This window comes from Fringilla coelebs (genome assembly GCF_963513975.1).
Source record: "Fringilla coelebs genome assembly, contig: SCAFFOLD_124, whole genome shotgun sequence".
Lineage (NCBI taxonomy): Eukaryota > Metazoa > Chordata > Aves > Passeriformes > Fringillidae > Fringilla > Fringilla coelebs.
In genome coordinates, this window is record NW_028167555.1 from 100,001 (window position 1) to 124,339 (window position 24,339).

Sequence of the window (24,339 nt, forward strand, 5' to 3'; positions counted from 1 at the left end):
GCTCCGTTCTGAGCCCAAAAAATCCCACCTGCAGCACAGACGGAGTTTCCAAGGCCACGGATTTTAGGACAATTACTGGTGAGAGGAGAAACTCCAGCCAAACCTTGGATTTGCTTTGAAGATTGAGGATAATTTATTTGATATACTTGGATCAACTTGACCTTGGCCACACTTTAGGTAGAAGAGATCGGCACCGCATCCTGACTAGTGCTGTGGGGATGGTTAATTAGTTAACAGGAATTGGTATTGATTAATTAGCTGGTCGTGTTGGACCCCTCAAAGGAGAGGATGGTGAGGAAGCACCGGGTTCTCTCTCAGATTTTGGGGTGGGGGAACTGAGGGTGGTGACTTCCCAAAGGGCTGGAGCGTGGCAATGCCATTTATGCGTGATGACCCTGCCCTCAGCCACAAGGAAAACAGAAATTCCCACCTTTATTTCTCCTCAGTCATGCCATGAAATGCAAATAAACTGGGAATTAGGTGGACAAGGGGAACAGCAGAGTCCTGAAACACACGTCTGGTTTTAGCGCTGCCTTCTATCCCCAATAATTGTTTATAACTTTGATTTATAACTCAGCGCTCCCTCCTATCCCCAATAATTGTTTATAACTTTGATTTATAACTCAGCGCTCCCTCCTATCCCCATTAATTGTTTATAACTCTGATTTATAACTCAGTGCTCCCTCCTATCCCCATTAATTGTTTAGAACTCTGATTTATAACTCAGTGCTCCCTTCTCTCCCTGTGACACATTTAACCAGCTGGTCCTGCTTCAAGACACCCAGCTTTGTCACACCTCCTGCTGATTTTTCTCAGAAAGTGAGACATAAACTTTAAGGAATTTAGAGATTTTAGAGGAGCTAAGATTCTAGTTAGAGATAAGCTTTATTGGAGTTAATTAAAATAAATGGGTAGGCCTTGATGTAGTTTAGAGTTAGTAGTTAACTAATAATTGATTGCTTGTCAGCACAATGCTTGGTTAGCTGGGTTTTTAATGAAGAATACAGAAACTGATAAACAGCTTTTAGGAGCATAGGACAATTGTGGCCTCCTCTGTTCTGAAACCAACTGAGGACAGGGAATGGGAGACCTACCAAGGTTCATTTGTCATATTTGCATTGAAAAGGTAGAAGGGTCAGAATGAGGAAGACTTCATTTACTTCCTCATTTTGGGACCACTCCCCATGAAAGGGACCACCGACCCATTTCAGGGAACAAACTATGCATAAGAGCTTTTGAGGTAATTACCATGCTTAATGGCTTTTAAACTAATCACCATATGGGGAATGGGATGTACCAAAGTTATGGATATGCATTTGGAATTTGGGTATTCAATACTCGTATAAATAAAAGGACTCTGTAATCACCTGTAAATTGGGTGCGAATTTGGGACTTATCCCACAATAGACACACACTTTCTAACTCTAAACTGTCAGAGAGTTTTTGGATATTGGTACTAGATCAATATCCATACTTGGAATGGGATGCACCAAAGTTATGGATATGCATTTGTATTTTGGGTATTCAATACTCGTATAAATAAAAGGACTCTGTAATCACCTGTAAATTGGGTGCGAATTTGGGAGTTATCCCACAATAAACGTACACTTTCTAACTCTAAACTGTCAGAGAGTTTTTGGATATTGGTACTAGACCAATATCCATACTTGGAATGGGATGTACCAGAGTTATGGATATGCATTTGTATTTTGGGTATTCAATACTCGTATAAATAAAAGGACTCTGTAATCACCTGTAAATTGCGGTGTGTATTTGGGAGTTATCTCACAATAAAAGTACACTTTCTAACTCTAAACTGTCGGAGAGTTTTTGGATATTGGTACTAGATCAATATCCATATTGGGAATGCGATGCACCAAAGTTATGGATATGCATTTGTATTTTGGGTATTCAATACTTGTATAAATAAAAGGACTCTGTAATCACCTGTAAATTGGGTGCGAATTTGGGAGTTATCCCACAATAAACGTACACTTTCTAACTCTAAACTGTCGAGAGTTTTTGTCCGTCTCAGTTGGGTATCGGCACTAGACCAATACCGATATTTTTAATAAATCAAACGGACCGGATTCGCACCGCCAAAACCGCCGAAGGCCGGCTCAGAGCTCTTCCCTCCGCGGGGGTCCCCCCGGCCCCTCGCCGCTGTCGTGGTGGATGTTGCTGGCGGCCCTGACGGCCGATTTCATGGCCGTGTCGATCCAGGCGTGGGGCTGGGCCGCGTGCTCCCCGGCAAAGTGCACCCGGCCCTCGTGGGCGAACAGGGCCTGCGAGTAATCCACGAACTGGTACGGCGTGAAGGCAGCGAAGGCCCCCAGGGCGTGCTGGTCCAGCTGCCACTTGTGGATCACGTGCTGGTCGCAGGTGTACTGCAGGTACTCCTTGCTCACCTGGTGGATGTCCGCCAGGTCCTGCATCACCACGTCCAGGCACTTCTCGTCGGTGAGGGGCAGGAAGAACTCGGCGTCGTTGTTCCAGGTGTAGGAGGCCAGGATGACGCCCACCCCGCTGGAGAAGTTGTGGCTGGGGTAGTAGATGAAGCGGGAGGGGCGGTCGGTGACCGAGTACCCCCCGCGGATCCCGTCCTTCTCCCAGAACCTCTCGGAGCACGCCAGGACGATTTTGGAGGCGCTGGCGTAGTTGATGGAGCGCAGGGCGTGGGCCTTGGCGGGGGACAGCGGCGGCAGGAACTGGATGTGCCTGGTGGCTTTGGCACTGGAAGTGACAAGGACGTAATCTGCAGTGATGATGGTGGGGGCCAGCGTGTCCGGAGCTCGGTAGAACACTCGGACTTTGTTGCCCTTCGTCATGATCTTCTCCACGGTGCAGTTGAACTGGATGACGTTGGGCAGAGCCTTGTGGAAGGCTTTGGGCAGCTGGTCAAACCCTCCGGTGATTTCATCAAAACTGGAAGGGAGGAGGAGCGGGAGGTGTGGGAAGGAGGCTGAGGTTCAGGGAGTGTGAAAACCTGAGCTCCTCTGGAGACACCAGCGGAGCTTGGAGGCCCCATCGAGCCACGAGCGGCTCCTGTTTGGGATCACTGCGACGCTTTCTGCTGTGGGAACTGGGCTGGGCTGAAGGGACAGCACTCACCTCTCCTCAGAGAAGATGTCAAAGTCCCACAGTGAGGCGAGGAAGGACAGGTAAAACCCCGAGTCCTCATTCAGCAAGTCACCGATCATGTCAACAGCTCCTCGGCTCAGCTCCCCCACCTTGATCAAATATTCCTGCAGATCCCAGGAGCAGAGACACAGCCTGAGGTTGTGACCTCAGCTAGGGCTCCACTGGAGCTGTGCTGGCCCCTTTCTCAGCCTTTTTTATGTAGAAGGGATCATTTATTAGGGAAAAGCATCCGAAAGGTGACAGAGGATGGGATTGGAGTGACACAGACAGACCCTTCTGAAAGCAGGGAGAGCAGGTTAATTATCAAGAGCTGGTATTAAATTTGCCCTCGAGCCCAGGCCCATTACCTTGGTGGAGAAGGAGTCGTGTTGAGCCAGATATTTCCTGCAATCAGTGGTCTGGAACTTCTTAAAAGCCTGGAGAAGAAACACTGATATATTCACTGGTAAAAGATCCATTTCCAAAAGTGCTGCCCAAAAATCTCTCAGGATTTCAGGGTTTGGTAGCCCCAAGCTTCTGGAGATCAAGTTTCAGGCAGCTGTGCATTTTCTGCTCATCCGAGTCCTGCTGGACTCCTTCCAGGATTTTTTGCAACCACCTGTCCTTTCTGAAAGAGCCTCTCTGCTTTTGACTCCAGAAGGACCCTGTTCTTCCCCAGTTTATGGCCAAGTTTCCTCCAACTCATCTCATCGCTGAGGTGAGGGGACACCGTGGGAAAACCTCCTACCTTGCTCAGGACCTCCCGGTACAGCTGGACGGGGCTCTTGCCCCGCTCCGACGGCTTCAGCGTGTAATTCAGGATGTCGGGGTTCCTGTTGACCTCCTCAGCCCTGACCCGAGCACCCTTCAGGAAGTACCAGGTGTTGTTGTCACTCTGGATGAAAGGGTTCAGCTTCAGGTTGAACTGGCGGATGAATTCACGGACCAGCCTGTAAAAAGGGCGGAGTGACGGCGCTGACAGACAACCACCAACCCCCAGCTCTGACACCAAAGCATTTTGCCCCCTTGGCACAGGTGCTGCATCCCGGGGTGGCCCTGGGGATGATTCGCCCCCCAGACTGGGCTGGTCCCTCACCTGGCCACGGGGGTGGACACGCCCTCACCTGTGCTGGCCTGGCAGGCGCATGGCTCCCAGCTCCACGTACCAGTCCTGTCCCTCGGGCCGGTACGTCCGGATCCGCCCCCCGACCCAGCTGCTCCTTTCCAGAATGGTAACCTAGAAAAATTGGGTGGAGGTTGGAAGTGTTTGGGAAATGGCTTGTTTGACGTGAAACTCCCCCAAAACCAGGTCCAGAGGGTGGGGCAGATGCCCGTCAGATCTGAAGCACCTGTAGATCCAAACCCTTCTCTGTTGACACCTCTGCCTGCGGGGCAGTTTCTCATTTCGCAATTCCTGGGTCGCATTTGGACACCAGCTCTGGTGAGAAGGTTCTCGTGGTGGTTCAGGCTCAAACAGGGCTCTGAAAGCAGCACCAATCTGTCCCTCCGTGCCTTTCAAACCCTCTTTGAGACTCACGGGTGCCTTGGGATGGTTTGGAAACCCCTGGAATTTCCGCTGCCCTAAAGACAGAAGGCAAAGGACTCGTTTGATTCGCAGGAGCCAATGTCAGGGGAAATTACCGGAGACAAATCTCCTTCCCTTCCTTCAGTGGCTGAACCACCGCATTTCCCTTTCCCTGGAGGAACTTTGGAGGAGGGAACCGAGCCCGGGAGAGCCGAGTGGAATTCCCACCTCGTGCCCGGCGTCGCGGAGCAGCTTGGCCGCCGTCAGCCCGCCGATCCCCGCGCCCACCACGACCACGTGCGCCGGGTGGGCCGCGGGCTCCAGCCCGTCCTGGACAATCTGCAGCAGCTCCTCGTAGTCCCGGTCATGGAGACAATACTCGGGAAAGCACGGGAACCGCTTGGCGCTCAGCAGACCCGCCAGCAGGAGGATCTGGAAGAGGGCTGGGGAGGGAAGGCGATAAGACGGCGTTGGCACAAACTCGGCGTCGGAGACCTGAAAGGAGGAACTGGGGTGGTTGTGAAATCCCTGGCACCAGCAGGTACACCGTGGAAGGCGTCATCAGGAGATGTCAGTGAGGGCGATTCCTGTTTTCTAAGAGAAATCAGCCCATTGATGATTTCTTTGTTCCCCCTATTCCTGTTCTGCTCGTACAGCTGTTGTGGTGAGTTGCCAGGGTGACTTTGACCTTCTTAGAATAAGATCCAAAGCTTTCAAGAACAGTAATTAGTGTCACTCATGTGCAAAGAATCGAGGCACCTCGTTGTTCCCAGTGACCTTTCCCATACCTGGGTAATCTGGGGAGTTTTCACGTGAAGGGTGGAGGGAAAAGACAGGATTGGGCAGATGGATCTGATGGAGACTTGCACAGACAGGAGAGCTGGAGATAAAATTTCACAGAAAGGTGGATGAATTGGAGGGATGAAGAGAGATGGGATTTATCTTCTTTAAAATTCCCTAATTAAAATTTTTCTACCGAATTTTAGAGAAGAGAATTTTACTCTCCTTCAAAATTCCCTCCTTTTAAAAATCCCTCCCAATTTAAAATCCTCTCCTTTAAAATTATTGTGTCTTTGAGATGCCCACAGGGAGCAGCAAACAGACCCAAAACGACCATTTCCACCAGAACAGACTCAATGTTATTTTTCACAGTGAAAGAAAATTTGGGCTGAGAACCACACTCTGTCCCATCCTGTCCCCTGTTCCCCCCTCTGCCCCCCTTCCTCGGGGTTTTCCTGGTTTTGGTTTCTGTTTTTCAAAATAACTGAAGAGCAACTTTCGTTTTCTTTTCCTTCTCCTGAGTGCTGCCAATTTTCTTCCAGGGAAAAAGCAAAAAACTCTGGAAACCCTATATTGGGTAATTCTTACTGCTGGAAAATCCCTAGGAATTGTGGGGTTTTTTTTGGATCTGCCACAGATCTGGGGTGGATCTGCCAGGGATCTACCTTGGAGCCTTTACCATCCAACCCCTGAGGCAGGTGTTTCAACTGCCCCTGGAGCTGATCAAGACACCAAACACAAGTGTAAAAAATACTCAGCAAGAATCTGCTGCAGAAATCCTGTTCATAGTGGGATAAGGTTGGATTGACCTGCCCAGGGCTGGAAAAAACCCATGGACCATTCGGAGATCCTGTTTGGAGATCAGAGCAAATATCCTGGGACCAGCCCTTGGAGGTATCAGCTGGATCTCCACCTTCCACCAGGTGGTTTTTTGGGAAGAGGTGGACAATCTCCACCTTCCTTCAGGTGTTTTTTTGGGAAGAGGTGGATAATCTCCACCTTCCTTCAGGTGTTTTTTTGGGAAGAGGTGGATAATCTCCACCTTCCTTCAGGTGGTTTTTTTGGGAAGATGTGGACAATCTCCACCTTCCTTCAGGTGTTTTTTTGGGAAGAGGTGGACAATCTCCACCTTCCACCAGGTGTTTTTTTGGGAAGAGGTGGACAATCTCCACCTTCCTTCAGGTGTTTTTTTGGGAAGAGGTGGATAATCTCCACCTTCCTTCAGGTGTTTTTTTGGGAAGATGTGGAGAAACCACCAACTTGGAGCATGGAGGCATGCTGCAGGGTGGCCCTCAGAGATTCCGAGCTCGTTGTCAGTGTTTCCTGAAAAATCAAGACCACCCCACACCTCAGATTTGAAGGGAGGTCTCCCCCTGCCCAGGGTGTCTGGAGCTCCAGGTGGGCATGGAACAGTCCAGCTGGAAAAGGGGAGGTTTGGGGTTTGTGGTTGTGCTTTCAGGAGGTGGCAAAGAGATGGAACCAAAGCACCAAACCCAGCCAACAAAGTTGAAAGAAACCCAGGAAAAAGCCCACTGAGATCTCAGGATTGAGGGGAGGAGTCACTCACCAGTCCCAATCATCGCTCCAGGAGGGAGAAGAATCCTCTGCTGAGATTGGAATTCATTTTATACCCCAGCTCAAGAGTGGGGAAAAAAAAAAAAAAAAAAAAAAAAAGCAGCAACCTGGTACTTCCAAAAAACCCTCTGCCAATCAGCGCAGCCCGGAAGGGAGTGAAGTGTGATTTGTCATCAGAAGGGGAAGCAGAAATTGAGCAGAGTCAGTTTCCTCCGCTGGGGTTTTTCCCCCCTGGAGCAAAGTCAGCTGTCCACTGCATGTTTTGGGGTGTACCACGCTTACCCAGACACGGTGACCCCACCCTGCTCCAGAGGCAGCAATTTCCCAGAAGGGAACAATCAGGTTTGGGTTTTTTTCCTGGTATTGCACAAAGGCTGCTGCAATCTGTTCAACCATCGTGGGCATCCTTCTGAACCCTGGGGAGACCTGGGGCTGGCATTCAAAATATGATTTCAGGGATGAAAACGAGCATTTGTGGGGAAAATTAATCTACTGGATGCTGTTAGGTGTTGACAGTTTTGGCTTGAACTTGTCTCCATTATAACAGAGGAAATGAAGAATTGTTTGGGTGGGAAGGAGACCTTAAAGATCACCCAGGCCTTCAGTGAAATGGCAAAAACTGGGTATTCTTCTAGAAATGAGACCAGTGTTTTTCCAGAGTGGAGACCTTGGACTTGCCAAAGCACCGTATACTCATCTGAGGAACCATCTCTTCATTCTTGGACTGGGAGTTCCTGCTCGGAGCTCTCACCAGGCTTTTTATCCTGTTCAGTCACCACAAAACTGGGGGGTTTCACTAAATATGGTCATAAAACATCTCAGGACCAAGGAGCATTCAGTCAGACAAAATTTAGGGAGCATTTTGGAGATTCTTGTCAAGGCTCTTCGCAGATTGCATTTATGGGATCTCCCAGTTCAGCTGGAATTGTGAAATGGAAATGGGGGGCTCGTGGTGCTGTGTTCAAGGGATCCCCTCAGGAGAAGCCAGGATGTGGGGTTTGCCCAGAGTTTTGCTTTTTTGGTGGTGTGTGGGGGTGTTTTTGTGGCTCCTGCAGGATTCCCAATGCCACGCTCCTGGTTTGAAGGTAAACCAGCAGGAGAAACCAACGCCACATAAATCCCTTGTGAGAGATTTTGAGTCACAGTTACAATTAATTAGAAAAATCACAGTAAATGTAAAGAATACAGAAAATTGGCTTAAAACCACAGAGTCAGAGCACAGCCTGGCCCCTTGGAGGCAGGGTGGTGGTCACAGTCTGGTTAAGCTGCAGTTTCAGGGCTGTTGAAGTGATGGTTGCAGTTTTAGCTGGTGTCCCAAGTAATTATATCACGGGATTATATGAGTTTGAGATTATATGTGTTCAGATTCAGGTGGTACATCCCCCGGGGTGGGGAGGTTCAGGATGGAATAATGCAGTCCTGTGAGTCACAGGATGTTTTTTTTGGGTCCTTGACGGTTTCTTGACTCTTTCCAAATAGGTGTCACTGCACTGTCTTGGTTAAAATTGGGTGACGAACACCTTTGGGAAGTTTCCTTCTGAGAAAAACTGAAGGACTGAAGGTTTTTCTTGAATTTCTTGAATTTTTTTTTTCTTGGAACATGTCTCCATTTAAGAAAATCCACCTGTTGGATTGGGAAAAAGTAAAAGTATCATTTTGGGGGGAAAAAAACCTCTTTATGTTTTATGACTTGTGGTTCACTCGTTGCTCCCCCGTGGGGAATCAACACCGAATTTCCAAAACCACACATTTTCTCCATCTGGAAAAACAGATCCTGAGAGATTTTGGGAATTGCCCGGTGAAACTGGCCCAGATGCACATTCCCAGGAAGAGCAGAGAGTTTGGAGCGAGGGCAGCTGGTTTCACATTGCCCTGATAAAACCTGGATTAACACGAGTCCCAGCAAGTTGCTTTGGGATCAACCTCAATGATGGAGATGTATTTTCTGGGCATCAACAATCCACCAGTTGCAAAAGTTGTCCCTCCCATCTTCCTGCTGCCGTCTGCTGATTCCCTGAAGGTTACGGGAAGGTGAATTTGCTCCTGGCACCAGTTGCATCACAAGGCAGGGAATCAGAGGCCGGGAGAAGGAATGGGGATCCCTTTCCAAATTGCCCTTTTCTGGTTTTAAGGTTGGCTTTTCTTCATGGAAAGACGTGTGGGACATCATGAGGGCGCTTGGAGTGGAGGAGGGTGCTCACCTGGGAGCGTTTCCCCGTGGAGATGAAGAAGGACTGAGCTCAGGTAAAGCACCAGGAGGGAAAACCCCGTGTGGATTTATTAATGAGGTAATTAGCCTTAATGAGTCTCTGGGCCGGCAGGCACAGGTTGGAGAGGTGTGGGCAAGTCCTGGTGAGGAAAGATGCCCTTTCTTGCCCTTCATTTCCTGCTTGCCCAGAGGATTCCCTGGATACACCTGCCGCACACACCCGTGCCACTCTGAGGCAACACTTTTGGGATTGGGGGCATAATGCAAGAAATGAATGCAAGAAATTAACTCCTCCTCCCAGGGAGGGGTTTTTCTTCGTGGGGTTGTGATAAGCAGTTTGCCCGGAGTTCTGAGGGGAGAAAACCCAGTTGTTTTCACCAGGAAAACACCACCAGAGCTATTTCTCCAGGTGGAAAACAAGAATTTCTTCCCGCCTGCTGCTGACTGGAAACCAGCAGCGTCCCCTCTCTCACCTGGGGGGGAATCCCAGCGAAACCCTCCCCAACACACGATCCATCCCTGCTTCTGCCAGCCCAATCTTCCCGGCAGAGCTTCCAGCAGGGTCCCCAAACCCTCTGGGTACCAGCCTGGGGCGACAACGCGGCTGAAAGGGCAGGAGCAAGCGGGGCGGGGGGCATCGCTGCCGCGCGTTCCAAAGGGTCTGCGGGAGGTTCGGGGATGGCTTTGGGATCGGGTTACCTCTAGAGGGCTCTGGCTAAGCCCAGCAGAGGCTCAGCCTCTCCTCTCTCCCTCCCGGATACCCGCTCGGGCTTCCGGAGCCGCGCTCGGCATCGCCTCCATTGTGTCCTGCGGGGGGAGGCTCTGGGGGTGCACGGGGGGCTCTGGGCATCGCCTCCTCCCTCCGTGGGAATGGAGGACGCTTCTCACAAGGAAAAGCCCTGCGGAAGCCGGGCACGAAAGCAGGTAACGGGGCGAAGGAGGGGCAGGGATGCGGTTCGGCTCCCGGCGGGGCCGCGGACGGCAGCGGGGGCTGCTCCCGGCAGCAGCGGCGCCTTTTGGGGAGGGGGCGAGGGACAGGCAGGGTGGAGAGGGAGCCCCGGGCTCCGCAGCGATGGGGATGCTCCTGGACGCCGCCCCCAGGGCCCCGCCGCTGATTCCAGGGGAGGGGGGAACGGGGAGGAAGAGGAGGATGCTGCGGGATGGGGTCTGCCAGAATGGCCGGAGGGAAGCAGGGACCCTCCTGCCCCGCTCACGTTAGTCCTGGATGGAGGGACTATGAAAACCCGGCATTGCCCCAGGCGGCCGCAGGAAAAGCGTGAAATCTCGATCAGGAAGCGCTGTGTAGGGAATTCCTCGATTTCAAAGGGTTTCTCCTCCCTGCAGGGGATTTTGGGGAGCCCCGAGGGAGGAACCTGCATTGTTCCCTCTGCCGTGGAGCCCTGGGTGCTGCTGGATCCGCGGCAGAAGGCTCTGTACCTCGATGTGATGCACGAGAGCTATGAGACCCTTATGTCCCTGGGTAAGGACACCCCAAAAATCTCTTTCCTTGTTGTACGTCCCCCTCTCCTTCCCTTGCTCCAAGCAAAGCAGTTTGGGAAGAGGGGCGGAGGGATCTGGGCAAGTTTCCAGGGGGATTTCCCCAAGCCCCAGCCCTCTCCTTGATTATTTTTCTTCAGGAAAATGTTATTGATCTCTCCTAATTTAAATAGAAAATTATGGCACTGGAGTGCCCTTGGCATCTCTATGTTTCCAGTTCAAACTGGGATCAGGTCTGTGTTGTACCTCTCTTCCTCCTCTTGGGTAGAACAAGATTTTTAAGGGGAATGTTGTTGTTGCTCTATTGTTTTAAATCCTGCCTCTGTTCCAATCAGGGCCATACCCTCCCCTTTTTCTCCTTCTCCTGTTTCCCAGCACCTCAGGGGCTGATGAGTGAAAAAGCACAAATTTTAAGGAGAATCCTGTTACTACTCCCATTATTTTAAATCCCGCTCCTCACGCTTTCCCCTTTTCCTGCTTCTCCCCTTTTCCCAGCAGCTCAGGGGCTGGTGAGTGAAAAAGCAGTGGAGAAAGGAGCACCGGAGAGCAGTGCTGGGCACTCATCCCAGAGCCTGGAGCGGGAGAAGCCCCTGGGCTCCAACCGGCGCAAAGCCAAGCGCCCAGACAAAGCCGTGCCCCCCAAACCCACCACGCTCCCCAAACCGGGCCGTGCCAAACCCCTGCGTGGCAAAGGGCCGGCCCGGGAGCGGCCGTTCGGCTGCGCCGACTGCGGGAAGAGCTTCCCGTGGGCCTCGCACCTGGAGCGGCACCGGCGGGTGCACACGGGCGAGCGGCCCTTCGGCTGCCCCGAGTGCGGCGAGACCTACAGCCAGAGCTCGCACCTGCGGCAGCACCGCCGCACCCACGCCGGCGACCGCCCGCACAAGTGCGGCGACTGCGGGAAGCGCTTCGCCGCCGCCGCCGAGCTGGCGGCCCACGGCCGCGGCCACGCCGCCGACAAACCCCACAAGTGCGGCGACTGCGGGAAGGGCTTCGTGTGGGCGTCGCACCTGGAGCGGCACCGGCGCGTGCACACCGGCGAGAAGCCCTTCGGGTGCGCCGAGTGCGGCGAGGCGTTCAGCCAGGGCTCGCACCTGGCCAAGCACCGCCGCAGCCACGCGGGCGAGCGGCCGCACCGCTGCCCGGCCTGCGGCAAGACCTTCTGCCAGAGCTCCGACCTGGCGCGGCACCGCCGCACGCACCTGGGCAGGAGGCCCCTGCGCTGCGGGGACTGCGGGAAGCTGTTCCGGACGGGGCCGGCGCTGGCGCGGCACCAGCGGTGCCACGGCCGGGAGCACGCGCACCGCTGCGGCGACTGCGGGAAGAGCTTCGTGTGGGCCTCGCACCTGGAGCGGCACCGGCGCGTGCACACGGGCGAGCGGCCCTTCCCCTGCGGCAGCTGCGGAGAGCGCTTCACGCAGAAGGCGCACCTGCTGCAGCACCGCAAGACCCACTCGCCGGAGCGGCCCTACAAGTGCGGCGACTGCGGGAAGCGCTTCGGGGAAGCGCCCCCGTTCCTGGTGCACCGGCGCGGCCACGCCGCGCACAAGAGCTACACCTGCGACGACTGCGGGAAGGGCTTTGCCTGGGCGTCGCACCTGGAGCGGCACCGCCGCGTGCACACCGGGGAGAAGCCGTTCAAGTGCCCCGAGTGCGGCGAGGCGTTCAGCCAGGGGTCACACCTCGGCAAGCACCGCCGCAGCCACCTCCCCAAGGCTGCGGGGCCCTCGGCGGGACGCGGCGCGCTGGGGACGCGCCCGGAGCCCGCAGCAGCGAGGAGCCCCAAGGACTGAGACGCCCCTCGGTGCGATGGGTGTGGAGAGACAGCTGAGGGCAGCTTGTCTCGGACACCAAGCGGCGCTTGAAGGGCACTGGGGTGGGTGACAGCCGTGCTCTGTCGTGGCACTGGGTGGGATTTATCTGCCCACAGCCATGGGTGAATATTTGGACCTGCTGCAGTCCAGACCCCAGCAATGGGACAGCCGGGGGGAAAAGGAGCCTATTCCCAAAGGAAGCAGCACTCGGCTCCATCAGGGAAGAGTGGGGGAACCGGGGCTGGTTCTGATGTGGAAACCCAGCGGTGGTGCGTGCCAGCGGGCGGGAGAAGGGGATGGAGGGGGCAAGATGCCCAGGGGGAGCAGGAGGTGCTGGCACAGGGCAGGAATAAACCGGGAGCGCCGCGCCTCACGGACACCCGCGTCTCTTTGTGCTCCCACCGCGCTTTCCCCGCTCCAGGCACGAGCAATTCCTTCTTCCCCAGAGACAAAACCACGCAGACACGGACGGAGGGGTTTTGCTTTTTGGCTCAACTGCCTTCTGCTTTATTAACTGTCGCTCCAAGCCCAGGAAACCTGGCCTGGCTTCTCCAGCATTCCCACTTTAAGGCATCCCAACCTGTGCCTTCGGACGCCTCCAGCAGAGGTGGATTTTGGGGTGGGGGTGTGTTGGGATTTTTTTATCATTTTCCCCCTTTCCTGAGACTGGAGGGAGGAAAATCCCGGACCCTGATGGGAGGATGGAGGAGGAAAGGACAGGGATGGGGAAAACCAAGCCATTTTTCTGGTTTTTCTGCCTTTTTTTCCACATCCCAACCCGAATCTCCCCATTACCTGCAGGTCCAACTTGGGAGGTGCTGTTGGCAAAACCCCCCCACTCCCCTGCCCCTTTATTTTTCCCAAAAAACCTGGTTTTTCCTCCCAAAAAATTGGGGATGCACACGTGGGGAGCGGATGAGTGGGGTCCCGCTGATGTCCTAAGTGATAAGAGTTAAGAGTTAAAAAACGGAAGAAAGGAAGGAAGGAAAGAAGGAATTTAAAAAAAAAAAAAAAAAAAAAAAAAAAAAAAAAAAAAAAAAAGGGGTAGGGAAAAGGCAGAAAAGGTTGTGTACAATGGCCGAGGCCCTCTAGTGGCAGGAGCTTCGGGTCTGGGTGGAAATTAAAAAAAAACAAAACCACTTTGCTCGGGGTAAAAAAAGCTTGTTATTATTATTATTATTGTCATAATTATGTAGCCACAGGCAGCACTGTGCAGTACAGGGCAATCAAATCAAACTGCGGCAAGAGATTGAGGAGCTTAATCTTGGAATTAAAATAAAATAAAATAAAATAAAATAAAATAAAATAAAATAAAATAAAATAAAATAAAATAAAATAAAATAAAATAAAACTGGAGATTCCCCCAGCCAGGACAAGTCTCCAGAGGGGGCAGGTGAACCCTGGATGATGAATAGCAGACATGGTCATAAATAGGTTTTTTTTCTCTAATAACACATTGGAAACCCTTCCTGAGGTCCTGGATACACAATAAAAGCAGTTCATAAAAAATACCACAGCAACATTTGGGGAATTTGGTGTTATTGCCTCATTTTGCATCCTCAGAACTGCTCATAGAAGGGAACATCTTGACCGAGTTCCCTGATCACATCCTCCGTCCTAAACCCAACAAAAACTCATTTTAGGGGGCAGAAACGATGCAATCAGATGTTTGAAGTGAGCAATCCAAGATTTTACAGAAAATCTGGGCCAAAACGTCATTTTCTCCTCGGGCCCGCTGCGCGGGCCTTGCCCCCCGACCGGGCCCTGAGGGCCTGGCTGCCCTCACCCAAGATGGCGGCCGGGCCCTCAGGCCGCGGGCGCCATCTTGAGACGGGCCGCGAGGGCGGCAATGGGGAGCGCGAGGCCGCGGCCATTTTCCCTCGCGCCCTGCCTGAAGGCGAGGCCGCCATTTCGGAAGAGGGCAACTCCGCTCTGACCCCGAATTAAACATTTTTAACCCCAATTCATTCCCGTTTCCGACCGTACGGCGACAAAATGGTAACTCCCAGAAGCAACACCGACCACGCCCACCTCATTAATATAGCACAAAGCCACGCCCGTTTTACCATCCTGCGTAGGCGCAGCCCCGCCCCAACCCCCGGCGCAGGCGCGGCAACGCCCCTCGGCTGTCAGTCGGGCGGCGGAGCCGTGCGGAGGGGACGCGCAGACTTTGGGGACTCGCTGTGGGCACCGGCGCCACGACCGGCACCGCCGACGGGCTCGGGGCCGCCACCGGGCTCGGGGCCGCCACCGGCACCGCGGCCGCTATGGAGGCGCCGCCCGCGCCCCCCGCCGCGCCGCCCGCGCCCTGCAGCGCCGCGCGGAGCCTGCAGGACGAGCTGACGTGCCCGGTGTGCCTGGAGTACTTCAACGACCCGGTGCTGGTGGCCGAGTGCGGGCACAACTTCTGCCGCGCCTGCGTGACCCAGTGCTGGGAGGACTCCGCGCGGCGCCTCTGCTGCCCGCAGTGCCGCGAGCCGGTGCCGCAGCGCCTCTTCCGCCCCAACCGCTCCCTCGGCAACATCGTGCACATCGTCCGCCAGCTGGGGCTGCCGCCGGGCCCCGCCGAGCCCCCGCCGGGGCCGCCCGCGCCCGCGCCGCCGCTGCCTGCGGCCGCCCCGTCCGGCCCGCCGGGGCCGCCGCGCTGCCCGCGGCACGGGGAGCCGCTGCGGCTTTACTGCGTGCAGGACCGGCGGGCCGTGTGTGTCGTGTGTCACCTGTCCCGCGAGCACCGCGCCCACACGGTGCTTCCCGCCGAGGAGGCGGCCCACGCCGCGGAGGTCAGTGCCGGAACCCGCCACCCGCGCAACGCCTGGCTCGGAGGGAGGAGAGGATTCCCTTCCCGAGGGGACGCGGGGTATCGGGACCCCTTCCCCGGAGGGGAAAAGCACTGCGAGTCCCCTCGGGGTGTTGGGGGCAGAGAGGGCCCCTCCCGGGTGTTTTTTAGGGTGCAGGAAGAAATGGGGGATGCAGTAAGCGGGGAAGCACCCCAAGGAGATCTCACGGGGTGGGGGTGCCCCAGGGACTCCCTCTCCAGGAACTCCTTCCTCCTCCTTTGGGAACCCCCAGTTCCACGGGGAGTACAGAAAGGAGCCCCCAGTCCCCCCCACGCGTGGGGTGCAGTAAGGGCCCCTCCCGGCTGTCTGGATCCCACGGGGGATCCCCTCCCCAGCTGGGCGCTGCTTCCAGAACTGGGGGCGCAGAAGAACCCGAATCACCCCAAAACACGGACGCCCCGGGATGCGGGTGCGAGATGCGTATGGGTTGGACTGTGACAGTGCTGGGAAAGGGGTGTCCCCATCTCAGTGCGGGCATGATCGTGCAAAATCCCACCAGCCCCCCGAAATCCAGGACCGAGCGGGGAGGAGGAGCGGGGCGTTATTGAATCCCACCGGGCTGATCCCGATCGGGGGGATCAGGCTGGAAGTGGCTCCTGTTCCCCCCCCCCCCCACCTCATCCCGAGGGAGTGACGCAGAGCGAAAACGGAACCCCCCCGACAGCGCTGGGGCTCCCCTATGTCGCGATATGGGGCGTGTCGTGATCACAGCGGGGATTAATTTATAGCTGTAAGAGCGCAAGGGCTCGATGTGGGTGGCCAGGCCTCGGAATTCCGGGATCCAGAGGGATCCAAGATGCCGGACGGAGCCGATGTCGCTGCGCAGCGGCAGCAGGAGGAGGGTGGCACCAGCACGATCCCGAGGGATCAGGGGAGGGGATTGTGGGATCATTAACCACCACATATTAATTGTTGTGGTTATTAAATCCTTTTAGAGGGGTTTTGTCCCGGAACTGGCTTGCGTCCTCTTCCGGGGACGCTCGGGCTGTCCCTCTGCCCCAAATCTGGGATTTTGCCCTTTTTTTAGGACACAGACGTCCTTAGGTAGATCCAGGTTGCTCCCTTGGGATTTTTTTCCCCCTGTTTAACCTAATTTTATGAGTGTTTGATAATCGGTTGTTGCTGAGATCCTCCCTTCTCTTTTTTTCCTCTGATACTTGCTTTAATCTCACGCTTAAATTCCAAAGGCAGCAACTTCTGGCTCTTAACAGTCAAAATCCTTGTATTTAGGGTTTTAGTTATAGAATAAATAGATTCATTTGCCCCCAGGGCCAGCTGCTGTTTGCAGGGTATTACTGGGGCTTCTCTGCCCTCCATGGAGGTCAAACTACTTAAATAAGGATGAGTTTAATTAATTAATAATTCATAATTTAATGAGCAGTTTGGAGGCAGCAGTTCCTCCTCTTGGGGGGAGGCCGACCCAATTTTGGGGCACCTTGAGGGGGGGGAAAAGTGGGAGGTAATCCTGGGAGGAGGATGGGGGTGGGACCAGGGCATTTGTTTTCTCACAGGCAGATAACATTAATTTACTTTTTTTTTTTCAGTTTTTGGCCTGGTTGGGGTGAGGTTTGGTGTTTCTGGCACAGCCTTAGGTCAGGGTTGAGGGGAGCAGGGCAGCTGCCAAAAAAAAACCCAGATTGGGTGAATTTGGCCATTTTTGCAGCAGCAACCCTTCCCTCCCAGGAAGAATTCCCAAGGGATCTGTTGTGCTTTCAGGAGGTGCCCCAGGAGCACCTGAGCTCCCTGAGGAAAGGGCGTGAGGAGGCCAAGGCTGAGCGGGAGCGGCAGAGCGAGGAGCTGCTGGTGAGTGCTGGGAGCCCCATCCAGGAGGGTTCAGGGCATTTCCTGGCTCTGGGAATTGGGGTTCCCCCTGAGGGGTTCCCCCTCCCCATGGCAGTCCCAGTGAGGAGCTGCTGGTGAGTGCTGGGAGCCCCATCCAGGAGGGTTCAGGGCATTTCCTGGCTCTGGGAATTGGGTCCCCCCTGAGGGGTTCCCCTTCCCCATGGCAATCCCAGTGAGGAGCTGCTGGTGAGTGCTGGGAGCCCCATCCAGGAGGGTTCAGGGCATTTCCTGGCTCTGGGAATTGGGGTTCCCCCTCCCCATGGCAATCCCAGTGAGGAGCTGCTGGTGAGTGCTGGGAGCCCCATCCAGGAGGGTTCAGGGCATTTCCTGGCTCTGGGAATTGGGGTTCCCCCTCCCCATGGCAATCCCAGTGAGGAGCTGCTGGTGAGTGCTGGGAGCCCCATCCAGGAGGGTTCAGGGCATTTCCTGGCTCTGGGAATTGGGTCCCCCCTGAGGGGTTCCCCCTCCCCATGGCAATCCCAGTGAGGAGCTGCTGGTGAGTGCTGGGAGCCCCATCCAGGAGGGTTCAGGGCATTTCCTGGCTCTGGGAATTGGGGTTCCCCCTGAGGGGTTCCCCCTCCCCATGGCAGTCCCAGTGAGGAGCTGCTGGTGAGTGCTGGGAGCCCCATCCAGGAGGGTTCAGGGCATTTCCTGGCTCTGGGAATTGGGGTTCCCCCTGAGGGGTTCCCCCTCCCCATGGCAGTCCCAGTGAGGAGCTGCTGGTGAGTGCTGGGAGCCCCATCCAGGAGGGTTCAGGGCATTTCCTGGCTCTGGGAATTGGGGTTCCCCCTGAGGGGTTCCCCCTCCCCATGGCAATCCCAGTGAGGAGCTGCTGGTGAGTGCTGGGAGCCCCATCCAGGAGGGTTCAGGGCATTTCCTGGCTCTGGGAATTGGGTCCCCCCTGAGGGGTTCCCCCTCCCCATGGCAATCCCAGTGAGGAGCTGCTGGTGAGTGCTGGGAGCCCCATCCAGGAGGGTTCAGGGCATTTCCTGGCTCTGGGAATTGGGGTTCCCCCTCCCCATGGCAGTCCCAGTGAGGAGCTGCTGGTGAGTGCTGGGAGCCCCATCCAGGAGGGTTCAGGGCATTTCCTGGCTCTGGGAATTGGGGTTCCCCCTCCCCATGGCAGTCCCAGTGAGGAGCTGCTGGTGAGTGCTGGGAGCCCCATCCAGGAGGGTTCAGGGCATTTCCTGGCTCTGGGAATTGGGGTTCCCCCTCCCCATGGCAATCCCAGTGAGGAGCTGCTGGTGAGTGCTGGGAGCCCCATCCAGGAGGGTTCAGGGCATTTCCTGGCTCTGGGAATTGGGGTTCCCCCTCCCCATGGCAGTCCCAGTGAGGAGCTGCTGGTGAGTGCTGGGGAGCCCCATCCAGGAGGGTTCAGGGCATTTCCTGGCTCTGGGAATTGGGGTTCCCCCTCCCCATGGCAATCCCAGTGAGGAGCTGCTGGTGAGTGCTGGGAGCCCCATCCAGGAGGGTTCAGGGCATTTCCTGGCTCTGGGAATTGGGGTTCCCCCTGAGGGGTTCCCCCTCCCCATGGCAGTCCCAGTGAGGAGCTGCTGGTGAGTGCTGGGAGCCCCATCCAGGAGGGTTCAGGGCATTTCCTGGCTCTGGGAATTGGGGTTCCCCCTCCCCATGGCAATCCCAGTGAGGAGCTGCTGGTGAGTGCTGGGGAGCCCCATCCAGGAGGGTTCAGGGCATTTCCTGGCTCTGGGAATTGGGGTTCCCCCTCCCCATGGCAGTCCCAGTGAGGAGCTGCTGGTGAGTGCTGGGAGCCCCATCCAGGAGGGTTCAGGGCATTTCCTGGCTCTGGGAATTGGGGTTCCCCCTCCCCATGGCAATCCCAGTGAGGAGCTGCTGGTGAGTGCTGGGAGCCCCATCCAGGAGGGTTCAGGGCATTTCCTGGCTCTGGGAATTGGGGTTCCCCCTCCCCATGGCAGTCCCAGTGAGGAGCTGCTGGTGAGTGCTGGGAGCCCCATCCAGGAGGGTTCAGGGCATTTCCTGGCTCTGGGAATTGGGGTTCCCCCTCCCCATGGCAATCCCAGTGAGGAGCTGCTGGTGAGTGCTGGGAGCCCCATCCAGGAGGGTTCAGGGCATTTCCTGGCTCTGGGAATTGGGGTTCCCCCTCCCCATGGCAATCCCAGTGAGGAGCTGCTGGTGAGTGCTGGGGAGCCCCATCCAGGAGGGTTCAGGGCATTTCCTGGCTCTGGGAATTGGGGTTCCCCCTCCCCATGGCAATCCCAGTGAGGAGCTGCTGGTGAGTGCTGGGAGCCCCATCCAGGAGGGTTCAGGGCATTTCCTGGCTCTGGGAATTGGGTCCCCCCTGAGGGGTTCCCCCTCCCCATGGCAATCCCAGCCCCCAGAGATTCTCCCCTGGGGTGGCTCTCTGAGCTCCATGGCTGCCCAGGGGGAGCTGCCCTCACAGGGGTGTTGCCTGTGGAATTGCAGAAGCAGACGGAGGTGGAGAGGCAGAAGATCGTGGCTGAGTGCAAGGAGCTGCGGGCGTTCCTGGAGGAGAAGGAGCAGCTCCTGCTCTCCCGGCTGGAGGAGCTGGAGAGGGACATTGGGCGCCGCAGGGACGAGAGCGTGGCCCGGCTGGCCGAGGACATTGCCCAGCTGGACAAGCTCCTGGCAGAGCAGGGCGGGGACAGTGGGACAGGGAGCACACCTGGCGAGGTGGGACTCTGTTATGTGTCTTCAAAAATTCCTGCTTATGGACACAGAAATCCTGGGTGCTGGGCAAAAAGATGCTGATTAGAGGGACAAATGTATAGGTGTGAAAGTGCTGTTGATTGGGACAAAAAGTCGTGTTTATGGGGTGGAAAAAAAGGGGGAAAGGTTCCATTTATGTAGGCAGGAATTTCCATTTATGGGTCAAAATATTTGTTTATTTATCGGGGAAAAATCTATTAAAAATTCTATTAAAATTCTATTACTGGGCAAAAATATCCTAATTAGAGGGACAAAACTTATTTATGGGGATGAAAAAAAAAAAATTATTTATTTATTTATTGGGGAAAAATCTATTAAAAATTCTATTAAAATTCTATTACTGGGCAAAAATATCCTAATTAGAGGGACAAAACCTATTTATGGGGATGAAAATTCCATTGATGGGGACAGAAAAGTCCTGTTTTATGTGGTGGGAAAAAATGGGAAGAAGGTTCCCTGTATATAGGCAGGAATTTCCATTTATGGGTCAAAACATTAATTAATTTATTTATTTATTGGGGAAATAAATTTACTGGGGAAAAAAATTCTATTAGTGCAGTGACAAATTCCATGTATAGATACAAAATATCTTTATGGGGACAAAGGTTCCTTTGTGGGATCCTCCCAGTTTCTGGGGAGGATTTTGAGATCTCTGAGACGGGAGAGATGCTGATCCTAACAAATTCCTTGGGTTTTCTTTCCCTTCCAGGGCGTCGTCCCGGCTGGCAGCAGGTGAGTGAACTGGGTGAACTTGGAGGCTCTGAGCTGGAGCTGGTATTTCCACCCTTCCCAGGGGGAATTCCTTGATTTTGGGTCCCTGACTCCCGTGTCTCCACAGCCTGGAGAGCTGGATGTTCCTCAAGCCTGAGCCCGGCTTTTCCGAGCTGGAGAAGAAGCTGAAGAGTTTTTCCCAGAAGAGCGCGGTGCTCAAGGAAGTGCTGCTGGAATTCAAGGGTGAGTCTGACCAGAGCCTTCCTGGAAAAAACACTGCTTTCCCAGCCAGGATCCTGCATGGAACTCCACCAGAATCAGGGCTGGGATGGAGCCGGGCTCCAATTTCCATCCTGGGCTGGCTGGGAGAGCTCCGGGTTGTTTGAGCATTGGCTCATCCCAGGGAAGAGGTGGAAAAGTGATTTCCCTGGGATTTGAGTGTGGAAGTGTGGAGTGGGGATCATTCCCGTGGCTTGGGCAGTTCTGAGGACTCAACTCCTTCCTTCTCTTCCCACAGAAAACCTGCGCTTTGAGCTGGAGAATGACACAGGTGAGGCCATCAGGATTGGGATAGCACCTGTCTCTTCCAGGGGTTTGCATGGAATTGGCTGGGATTTGGGGCTGTGACTTCCCTTTTCCAAGAGATAATGTGGGAATTTGCCAGGATTGGGGGTTATGGGGGCTCTAACCTCCCTTTTCCAAGGGTTAAGGCTGGAATTGCTGGGCTTGGCTTCTCTGGGGGCTCTTCAGGATGCTACAGGTGGCTCACCTGGGTCCTCCCCCTCTGGTTTGGAGCACAGACAGTCGATCAGTCCCCACACAGGTGGGACAAGGATCCCACAGGTGACTCATCTGTGTTGGGTTTGGGACACAAACCACAGCTCAAATGGGATTGATTGACTCACCTCGTGGGTTTGGCACACAGCCCCCGAGTCAGCCCTACCAACCCCACAGGTTCTCGGCATCTCTAGCTGGTCAGAGTGACCCCGAGCTAAAGTAGAAAATCTCTTTTCTCAGCCAGGCGCTCCCAAGAAGGAATCCGAGCTCCTAATTTTTCAGTCTCAAGATTGTTCATTGTATCTTACCTATAAAATTTTTTCTCCTGTCCAGCCGAGGTCCTCTCAGCAAGACAGTCAGAGGCACTCTGCCTGCCCTGGGGCGGAGTTTCCTTTTTATACTAAAAACTACGTTGTATGCAATATTTACAATTACTTTCCAATACCTATCACCTATGTTAGACAGTGAGATTCTACTCTAAACCTAAATCTTAAAGTGCCAACCTCACAGCAGAAGATGGAGGCCAAGAACAAGAAGGAGAAAGGCTGGACACGCCCCAATTCCCCCATCTTGCCCCCTGAACCCCCATTCTAAAAACCCCAAAAATCTATTTTTTCACCCCGTGATAAATTCACTATCATCCTACTTAAACTGTCGTGCCTTGCAGTTTTTCATATAAGGTTGGTAATTTGCTCCATGGGTCATAACCAAAACCACAGGCACCTCAGGCTCTGTGCCAGGGTCTCTGAGCCCCCTGGTGTTGGGGCTCGGGCTGTTATTTGTCTCTGCCCAGACAAGGGTGAGATGGGCTCGCTTTTCGGGCTCCAAAAGACAAGGCTGGACTCTCAGGTTGTTTATTATTTCTTATCTACAAAAATTTTCTTTCTGCCCAGCCGGGGTCTGACCAGCAAGGCAGCCAAAGGCACTCTGACTGCCCACAGGGCGGTCACATCTTTTTATAACAAAGTCTACGTAAACTATATTTATCTTTTGTCTCCAATACTTATAATTTTTATTACTAAGTGTACTTTTACCATAAACCTATCAAAAATACCTACGTCACCCGGAAAATGGAAGACAAGAAGAAGGAGGAAGAACCATGTGGCAGGCTCTAACTCCCTCCATCTTGTTCTTTTCCAACCCCCCTGTACCAAATCTTAAAAACCACGCTTAAGCTTATAAATGTTCTATTTCTGTATCTTTTACATAGAACATTTATATCTTTCTTATAACCCCACATATAGGTGGAACATCTCTTGCAGGGTCAAAGTCGAGCCACCAGGTACTTTTTGCAACATCCCAAGGCTCCCGAGCTCCCCAAGGGTTCTCTGGGTAGCTCAGGAGAAGTGCACCGAGTTCCCACACCCTGGCAGGGCTCTTGGCAGTCCAGGACAGCCAGAGGGATGAGTACAACAGGTAACCCCCTCCCGTTCCCCCCGCAGGCGAGCTCTCCCTGGACCCCGACACGGCCAACCCCTACCTGGTGCTGTCGGAGGACAAGCGGAGCGTGCGGCTGCGCGGGGCCCCCCAGGAGCTGCCGGCCCACCCCAAGCGCTTCGACTACGCCTTCTGCGTCCTGGCCTCCGAGGGCTTCTCCGCCGGCCGCCACTACTGGGAGGTGGAGGTGGGAGACGGGGAGAGCTGGGTGCTGGGCGCCGCCCGCGAGTCCGTGCGCCGCAAGGAGAAGGTCGACTTCGCCCCCGAGGAGGGCATTTGGGCGGTGGGGCTCAACTGGAAGGGCAAGAATTGGGATCAGTACCAGGCGTTCACCTCTCCCGAGACGCCGCTGTCGCTGTGCGAGCGGCCGCGCAAGATCGGGGTGTACCTGGACTACGAGGGCGGGTGGGTGGCGTTCTACAACGCCGACAACATGGCTCCCATCTTCACCTTCACCGCCGCCTTCTCCGAGAGGATCTTCCCGTTTTTCTGGCTCTTTTATGTGGGCTCCTCGCTGTCCCTCTGCAACTGAGCCCGCCCCGCTCGCTGGTGGTGTCCCCTCTCCCCTGCCATCCTTAGGTTTTCCTTTGCTTCCAAGCAAAACGCCCCAAATCCTGCCCTTGGCTGTTCAGGGGGGATTTTTTTTTTTTTTTTTCCTGTTGCAGTTCAAAGTTTGGAGTCTTTTTACCCTCAAAATCTTCCTCGGGGGCGTTGGTTGATGAGGTGGGGGCTAATTGAGCACCCCCTCCCTGTTGCTGGTTAAACACCCCTGTGTAGTTCATTTTGTGTTTTTTCTTTGGAGTTGGAGCCCCGTGGAACAGGGAGAGGCTGATCCCATCCTATTCGAATAGTAGCCAAAGCTTTGTGTCCCCCCTCCCCCCTAAAATGCTGTCTGGAGAGGAGGGGTCTCGTCCCCCCCAAGTTTGGACACCGTTGCTTTGCAAGTCATCTTCACCCATCCCGTCCTGTCTCATCCCATCCCATCCCACCCCCCTGGGGAAAGGGCCAAGCCCGTCCTGCTGTCGCTGAGTGATCCCCCTCTCTCCTCTATTGTCCCCCCCCATTGTCCCCCCTCCTCATGTCCCCATCTCCCCCCATTTCCCTCCTGGCCCCCCCATCGCCCCCCAATGTCCCTCTTTGCCTCCTCATCTCCCCCACTGTCATCCCCCCTCCCATTCCCCTTCTCATCTCCCCTTTGCTCCCCCTAAATTCTGAGCCCCTGGAGTGCCAGGATCACAGCAAGGGGATGTGGATGTTTGGGGTCACCCCAAACCTGGGCTGGAGGGTTTTGGGGGGCTGGGGGGGGGGGTTCTGTGTTCCAGGTGTGATCTTGCCCGCTCCCCCTTGTGCCCTTCCCCCTGCTGCTGTTCGTGTCCTTTGCCCTGTCACTGTTAGTGGGGAAATAAAAGTTGCTGTGCAAAAAAAACCCTACAGCACGATAATTTGGGGGGTTGTGGTGCTGGGAGAGGAGGAAAAGTTGCTCCTGCTCAGGAGGGAATGGAGACAGAG

The 24,339-nt window shown here is 54.8% G+C and overlaps 3 protein-coding genes across 4 annotated transcripts; 2 read left to right on the forward strand and 1 right to left on the reverse strand.

Annotated features, from left to right (window-relative positions):
• Window positions 1-2,120: 2,120 nt before the first annotated feature.
• Window positions 2,121-7,396, reverse strand: IL4I1 (interleukin 4 induced 1; the record flags this gene model as incomplete). The annotated part of the gene is made up of 8 exons (XM_084227292.1): window positions 2,121-2,925; window positions 3,112-3,245; window positions 3,489-3,557; window positions 3,869-4,070; window positions 4,245-4,357; window positions 4,874-5,140; window positions 5,191-5,301; window positions 7,283-7,396. 8 exons carry the CDS (start codon window positions 7,394-7,396, stop codon window positions 2,121-2,123), a joined length of 1,815 nt encoding a protein of 604 aa, XP_084083418.1.
• Window positions 7,397-10,033: 2,637 nt separating this feature from the next.
• On the forward strand, window positions 10,034-12,745 carry LOC311165785 (uncharacterized protein). Of its 2 annotated transcripts, none has more exons than XM_084227286.1 (3): window positions 10,034-10,133; window positions 10,554-10,689; window positions 11,202-12,745. In XM_084227286.1, the coding sequence occupies exons 1-3, from the start codon at window positions 10,080-10,082 to the stop codon at window positions 12,497-12,499; spliced, it is 1,488 nt and encodes a 495-aa protein (XP_084083412.1). In that variant the 5' UTR covers window positions 10,034-10,079; the 3' UTR covers window positions 12,500-12,745. The 2 variants fall into 2 exon arrangements, with proteins under 2 accessions (XP_084083412.1, XP_084083413.1); XM_084227287.1 differs by having other exon boundaries at window positions 11,205-12,745.
• A 1,894-nt stretch (window positions 12,746-14,639) lies between these two features.
• On the forward strand, window positions 14,640-24,241 carry LOC311165784 (E3 ubiquitin-protein ligase TRIM7-like). Its single transcript, XM_084227285.1, has 7 exons — window positions 14,640-15,300; window positions 17,074-17,160; window positions 19,642-19,869; window positions 20,615-20,637; window positions 20,744-20,859; window positions 21,134-21,166; window positions 22,836-24,241. The coding sequence occupies exons 1-7, from the start codon at window positions 14,788-14,790 to the stop codon at window positions 23,360-23,362; spliced, it is 1,527 nt and encodes a 508-aa protein (XP_084083411.1). The 5' UTR covers window positions 14,640-14,787; the 3' UTR covers window positions 23,363-24,241.
• The last annotated feature ends 98 nt before the right edge of the window (window positions 24,242-24,339 follow it).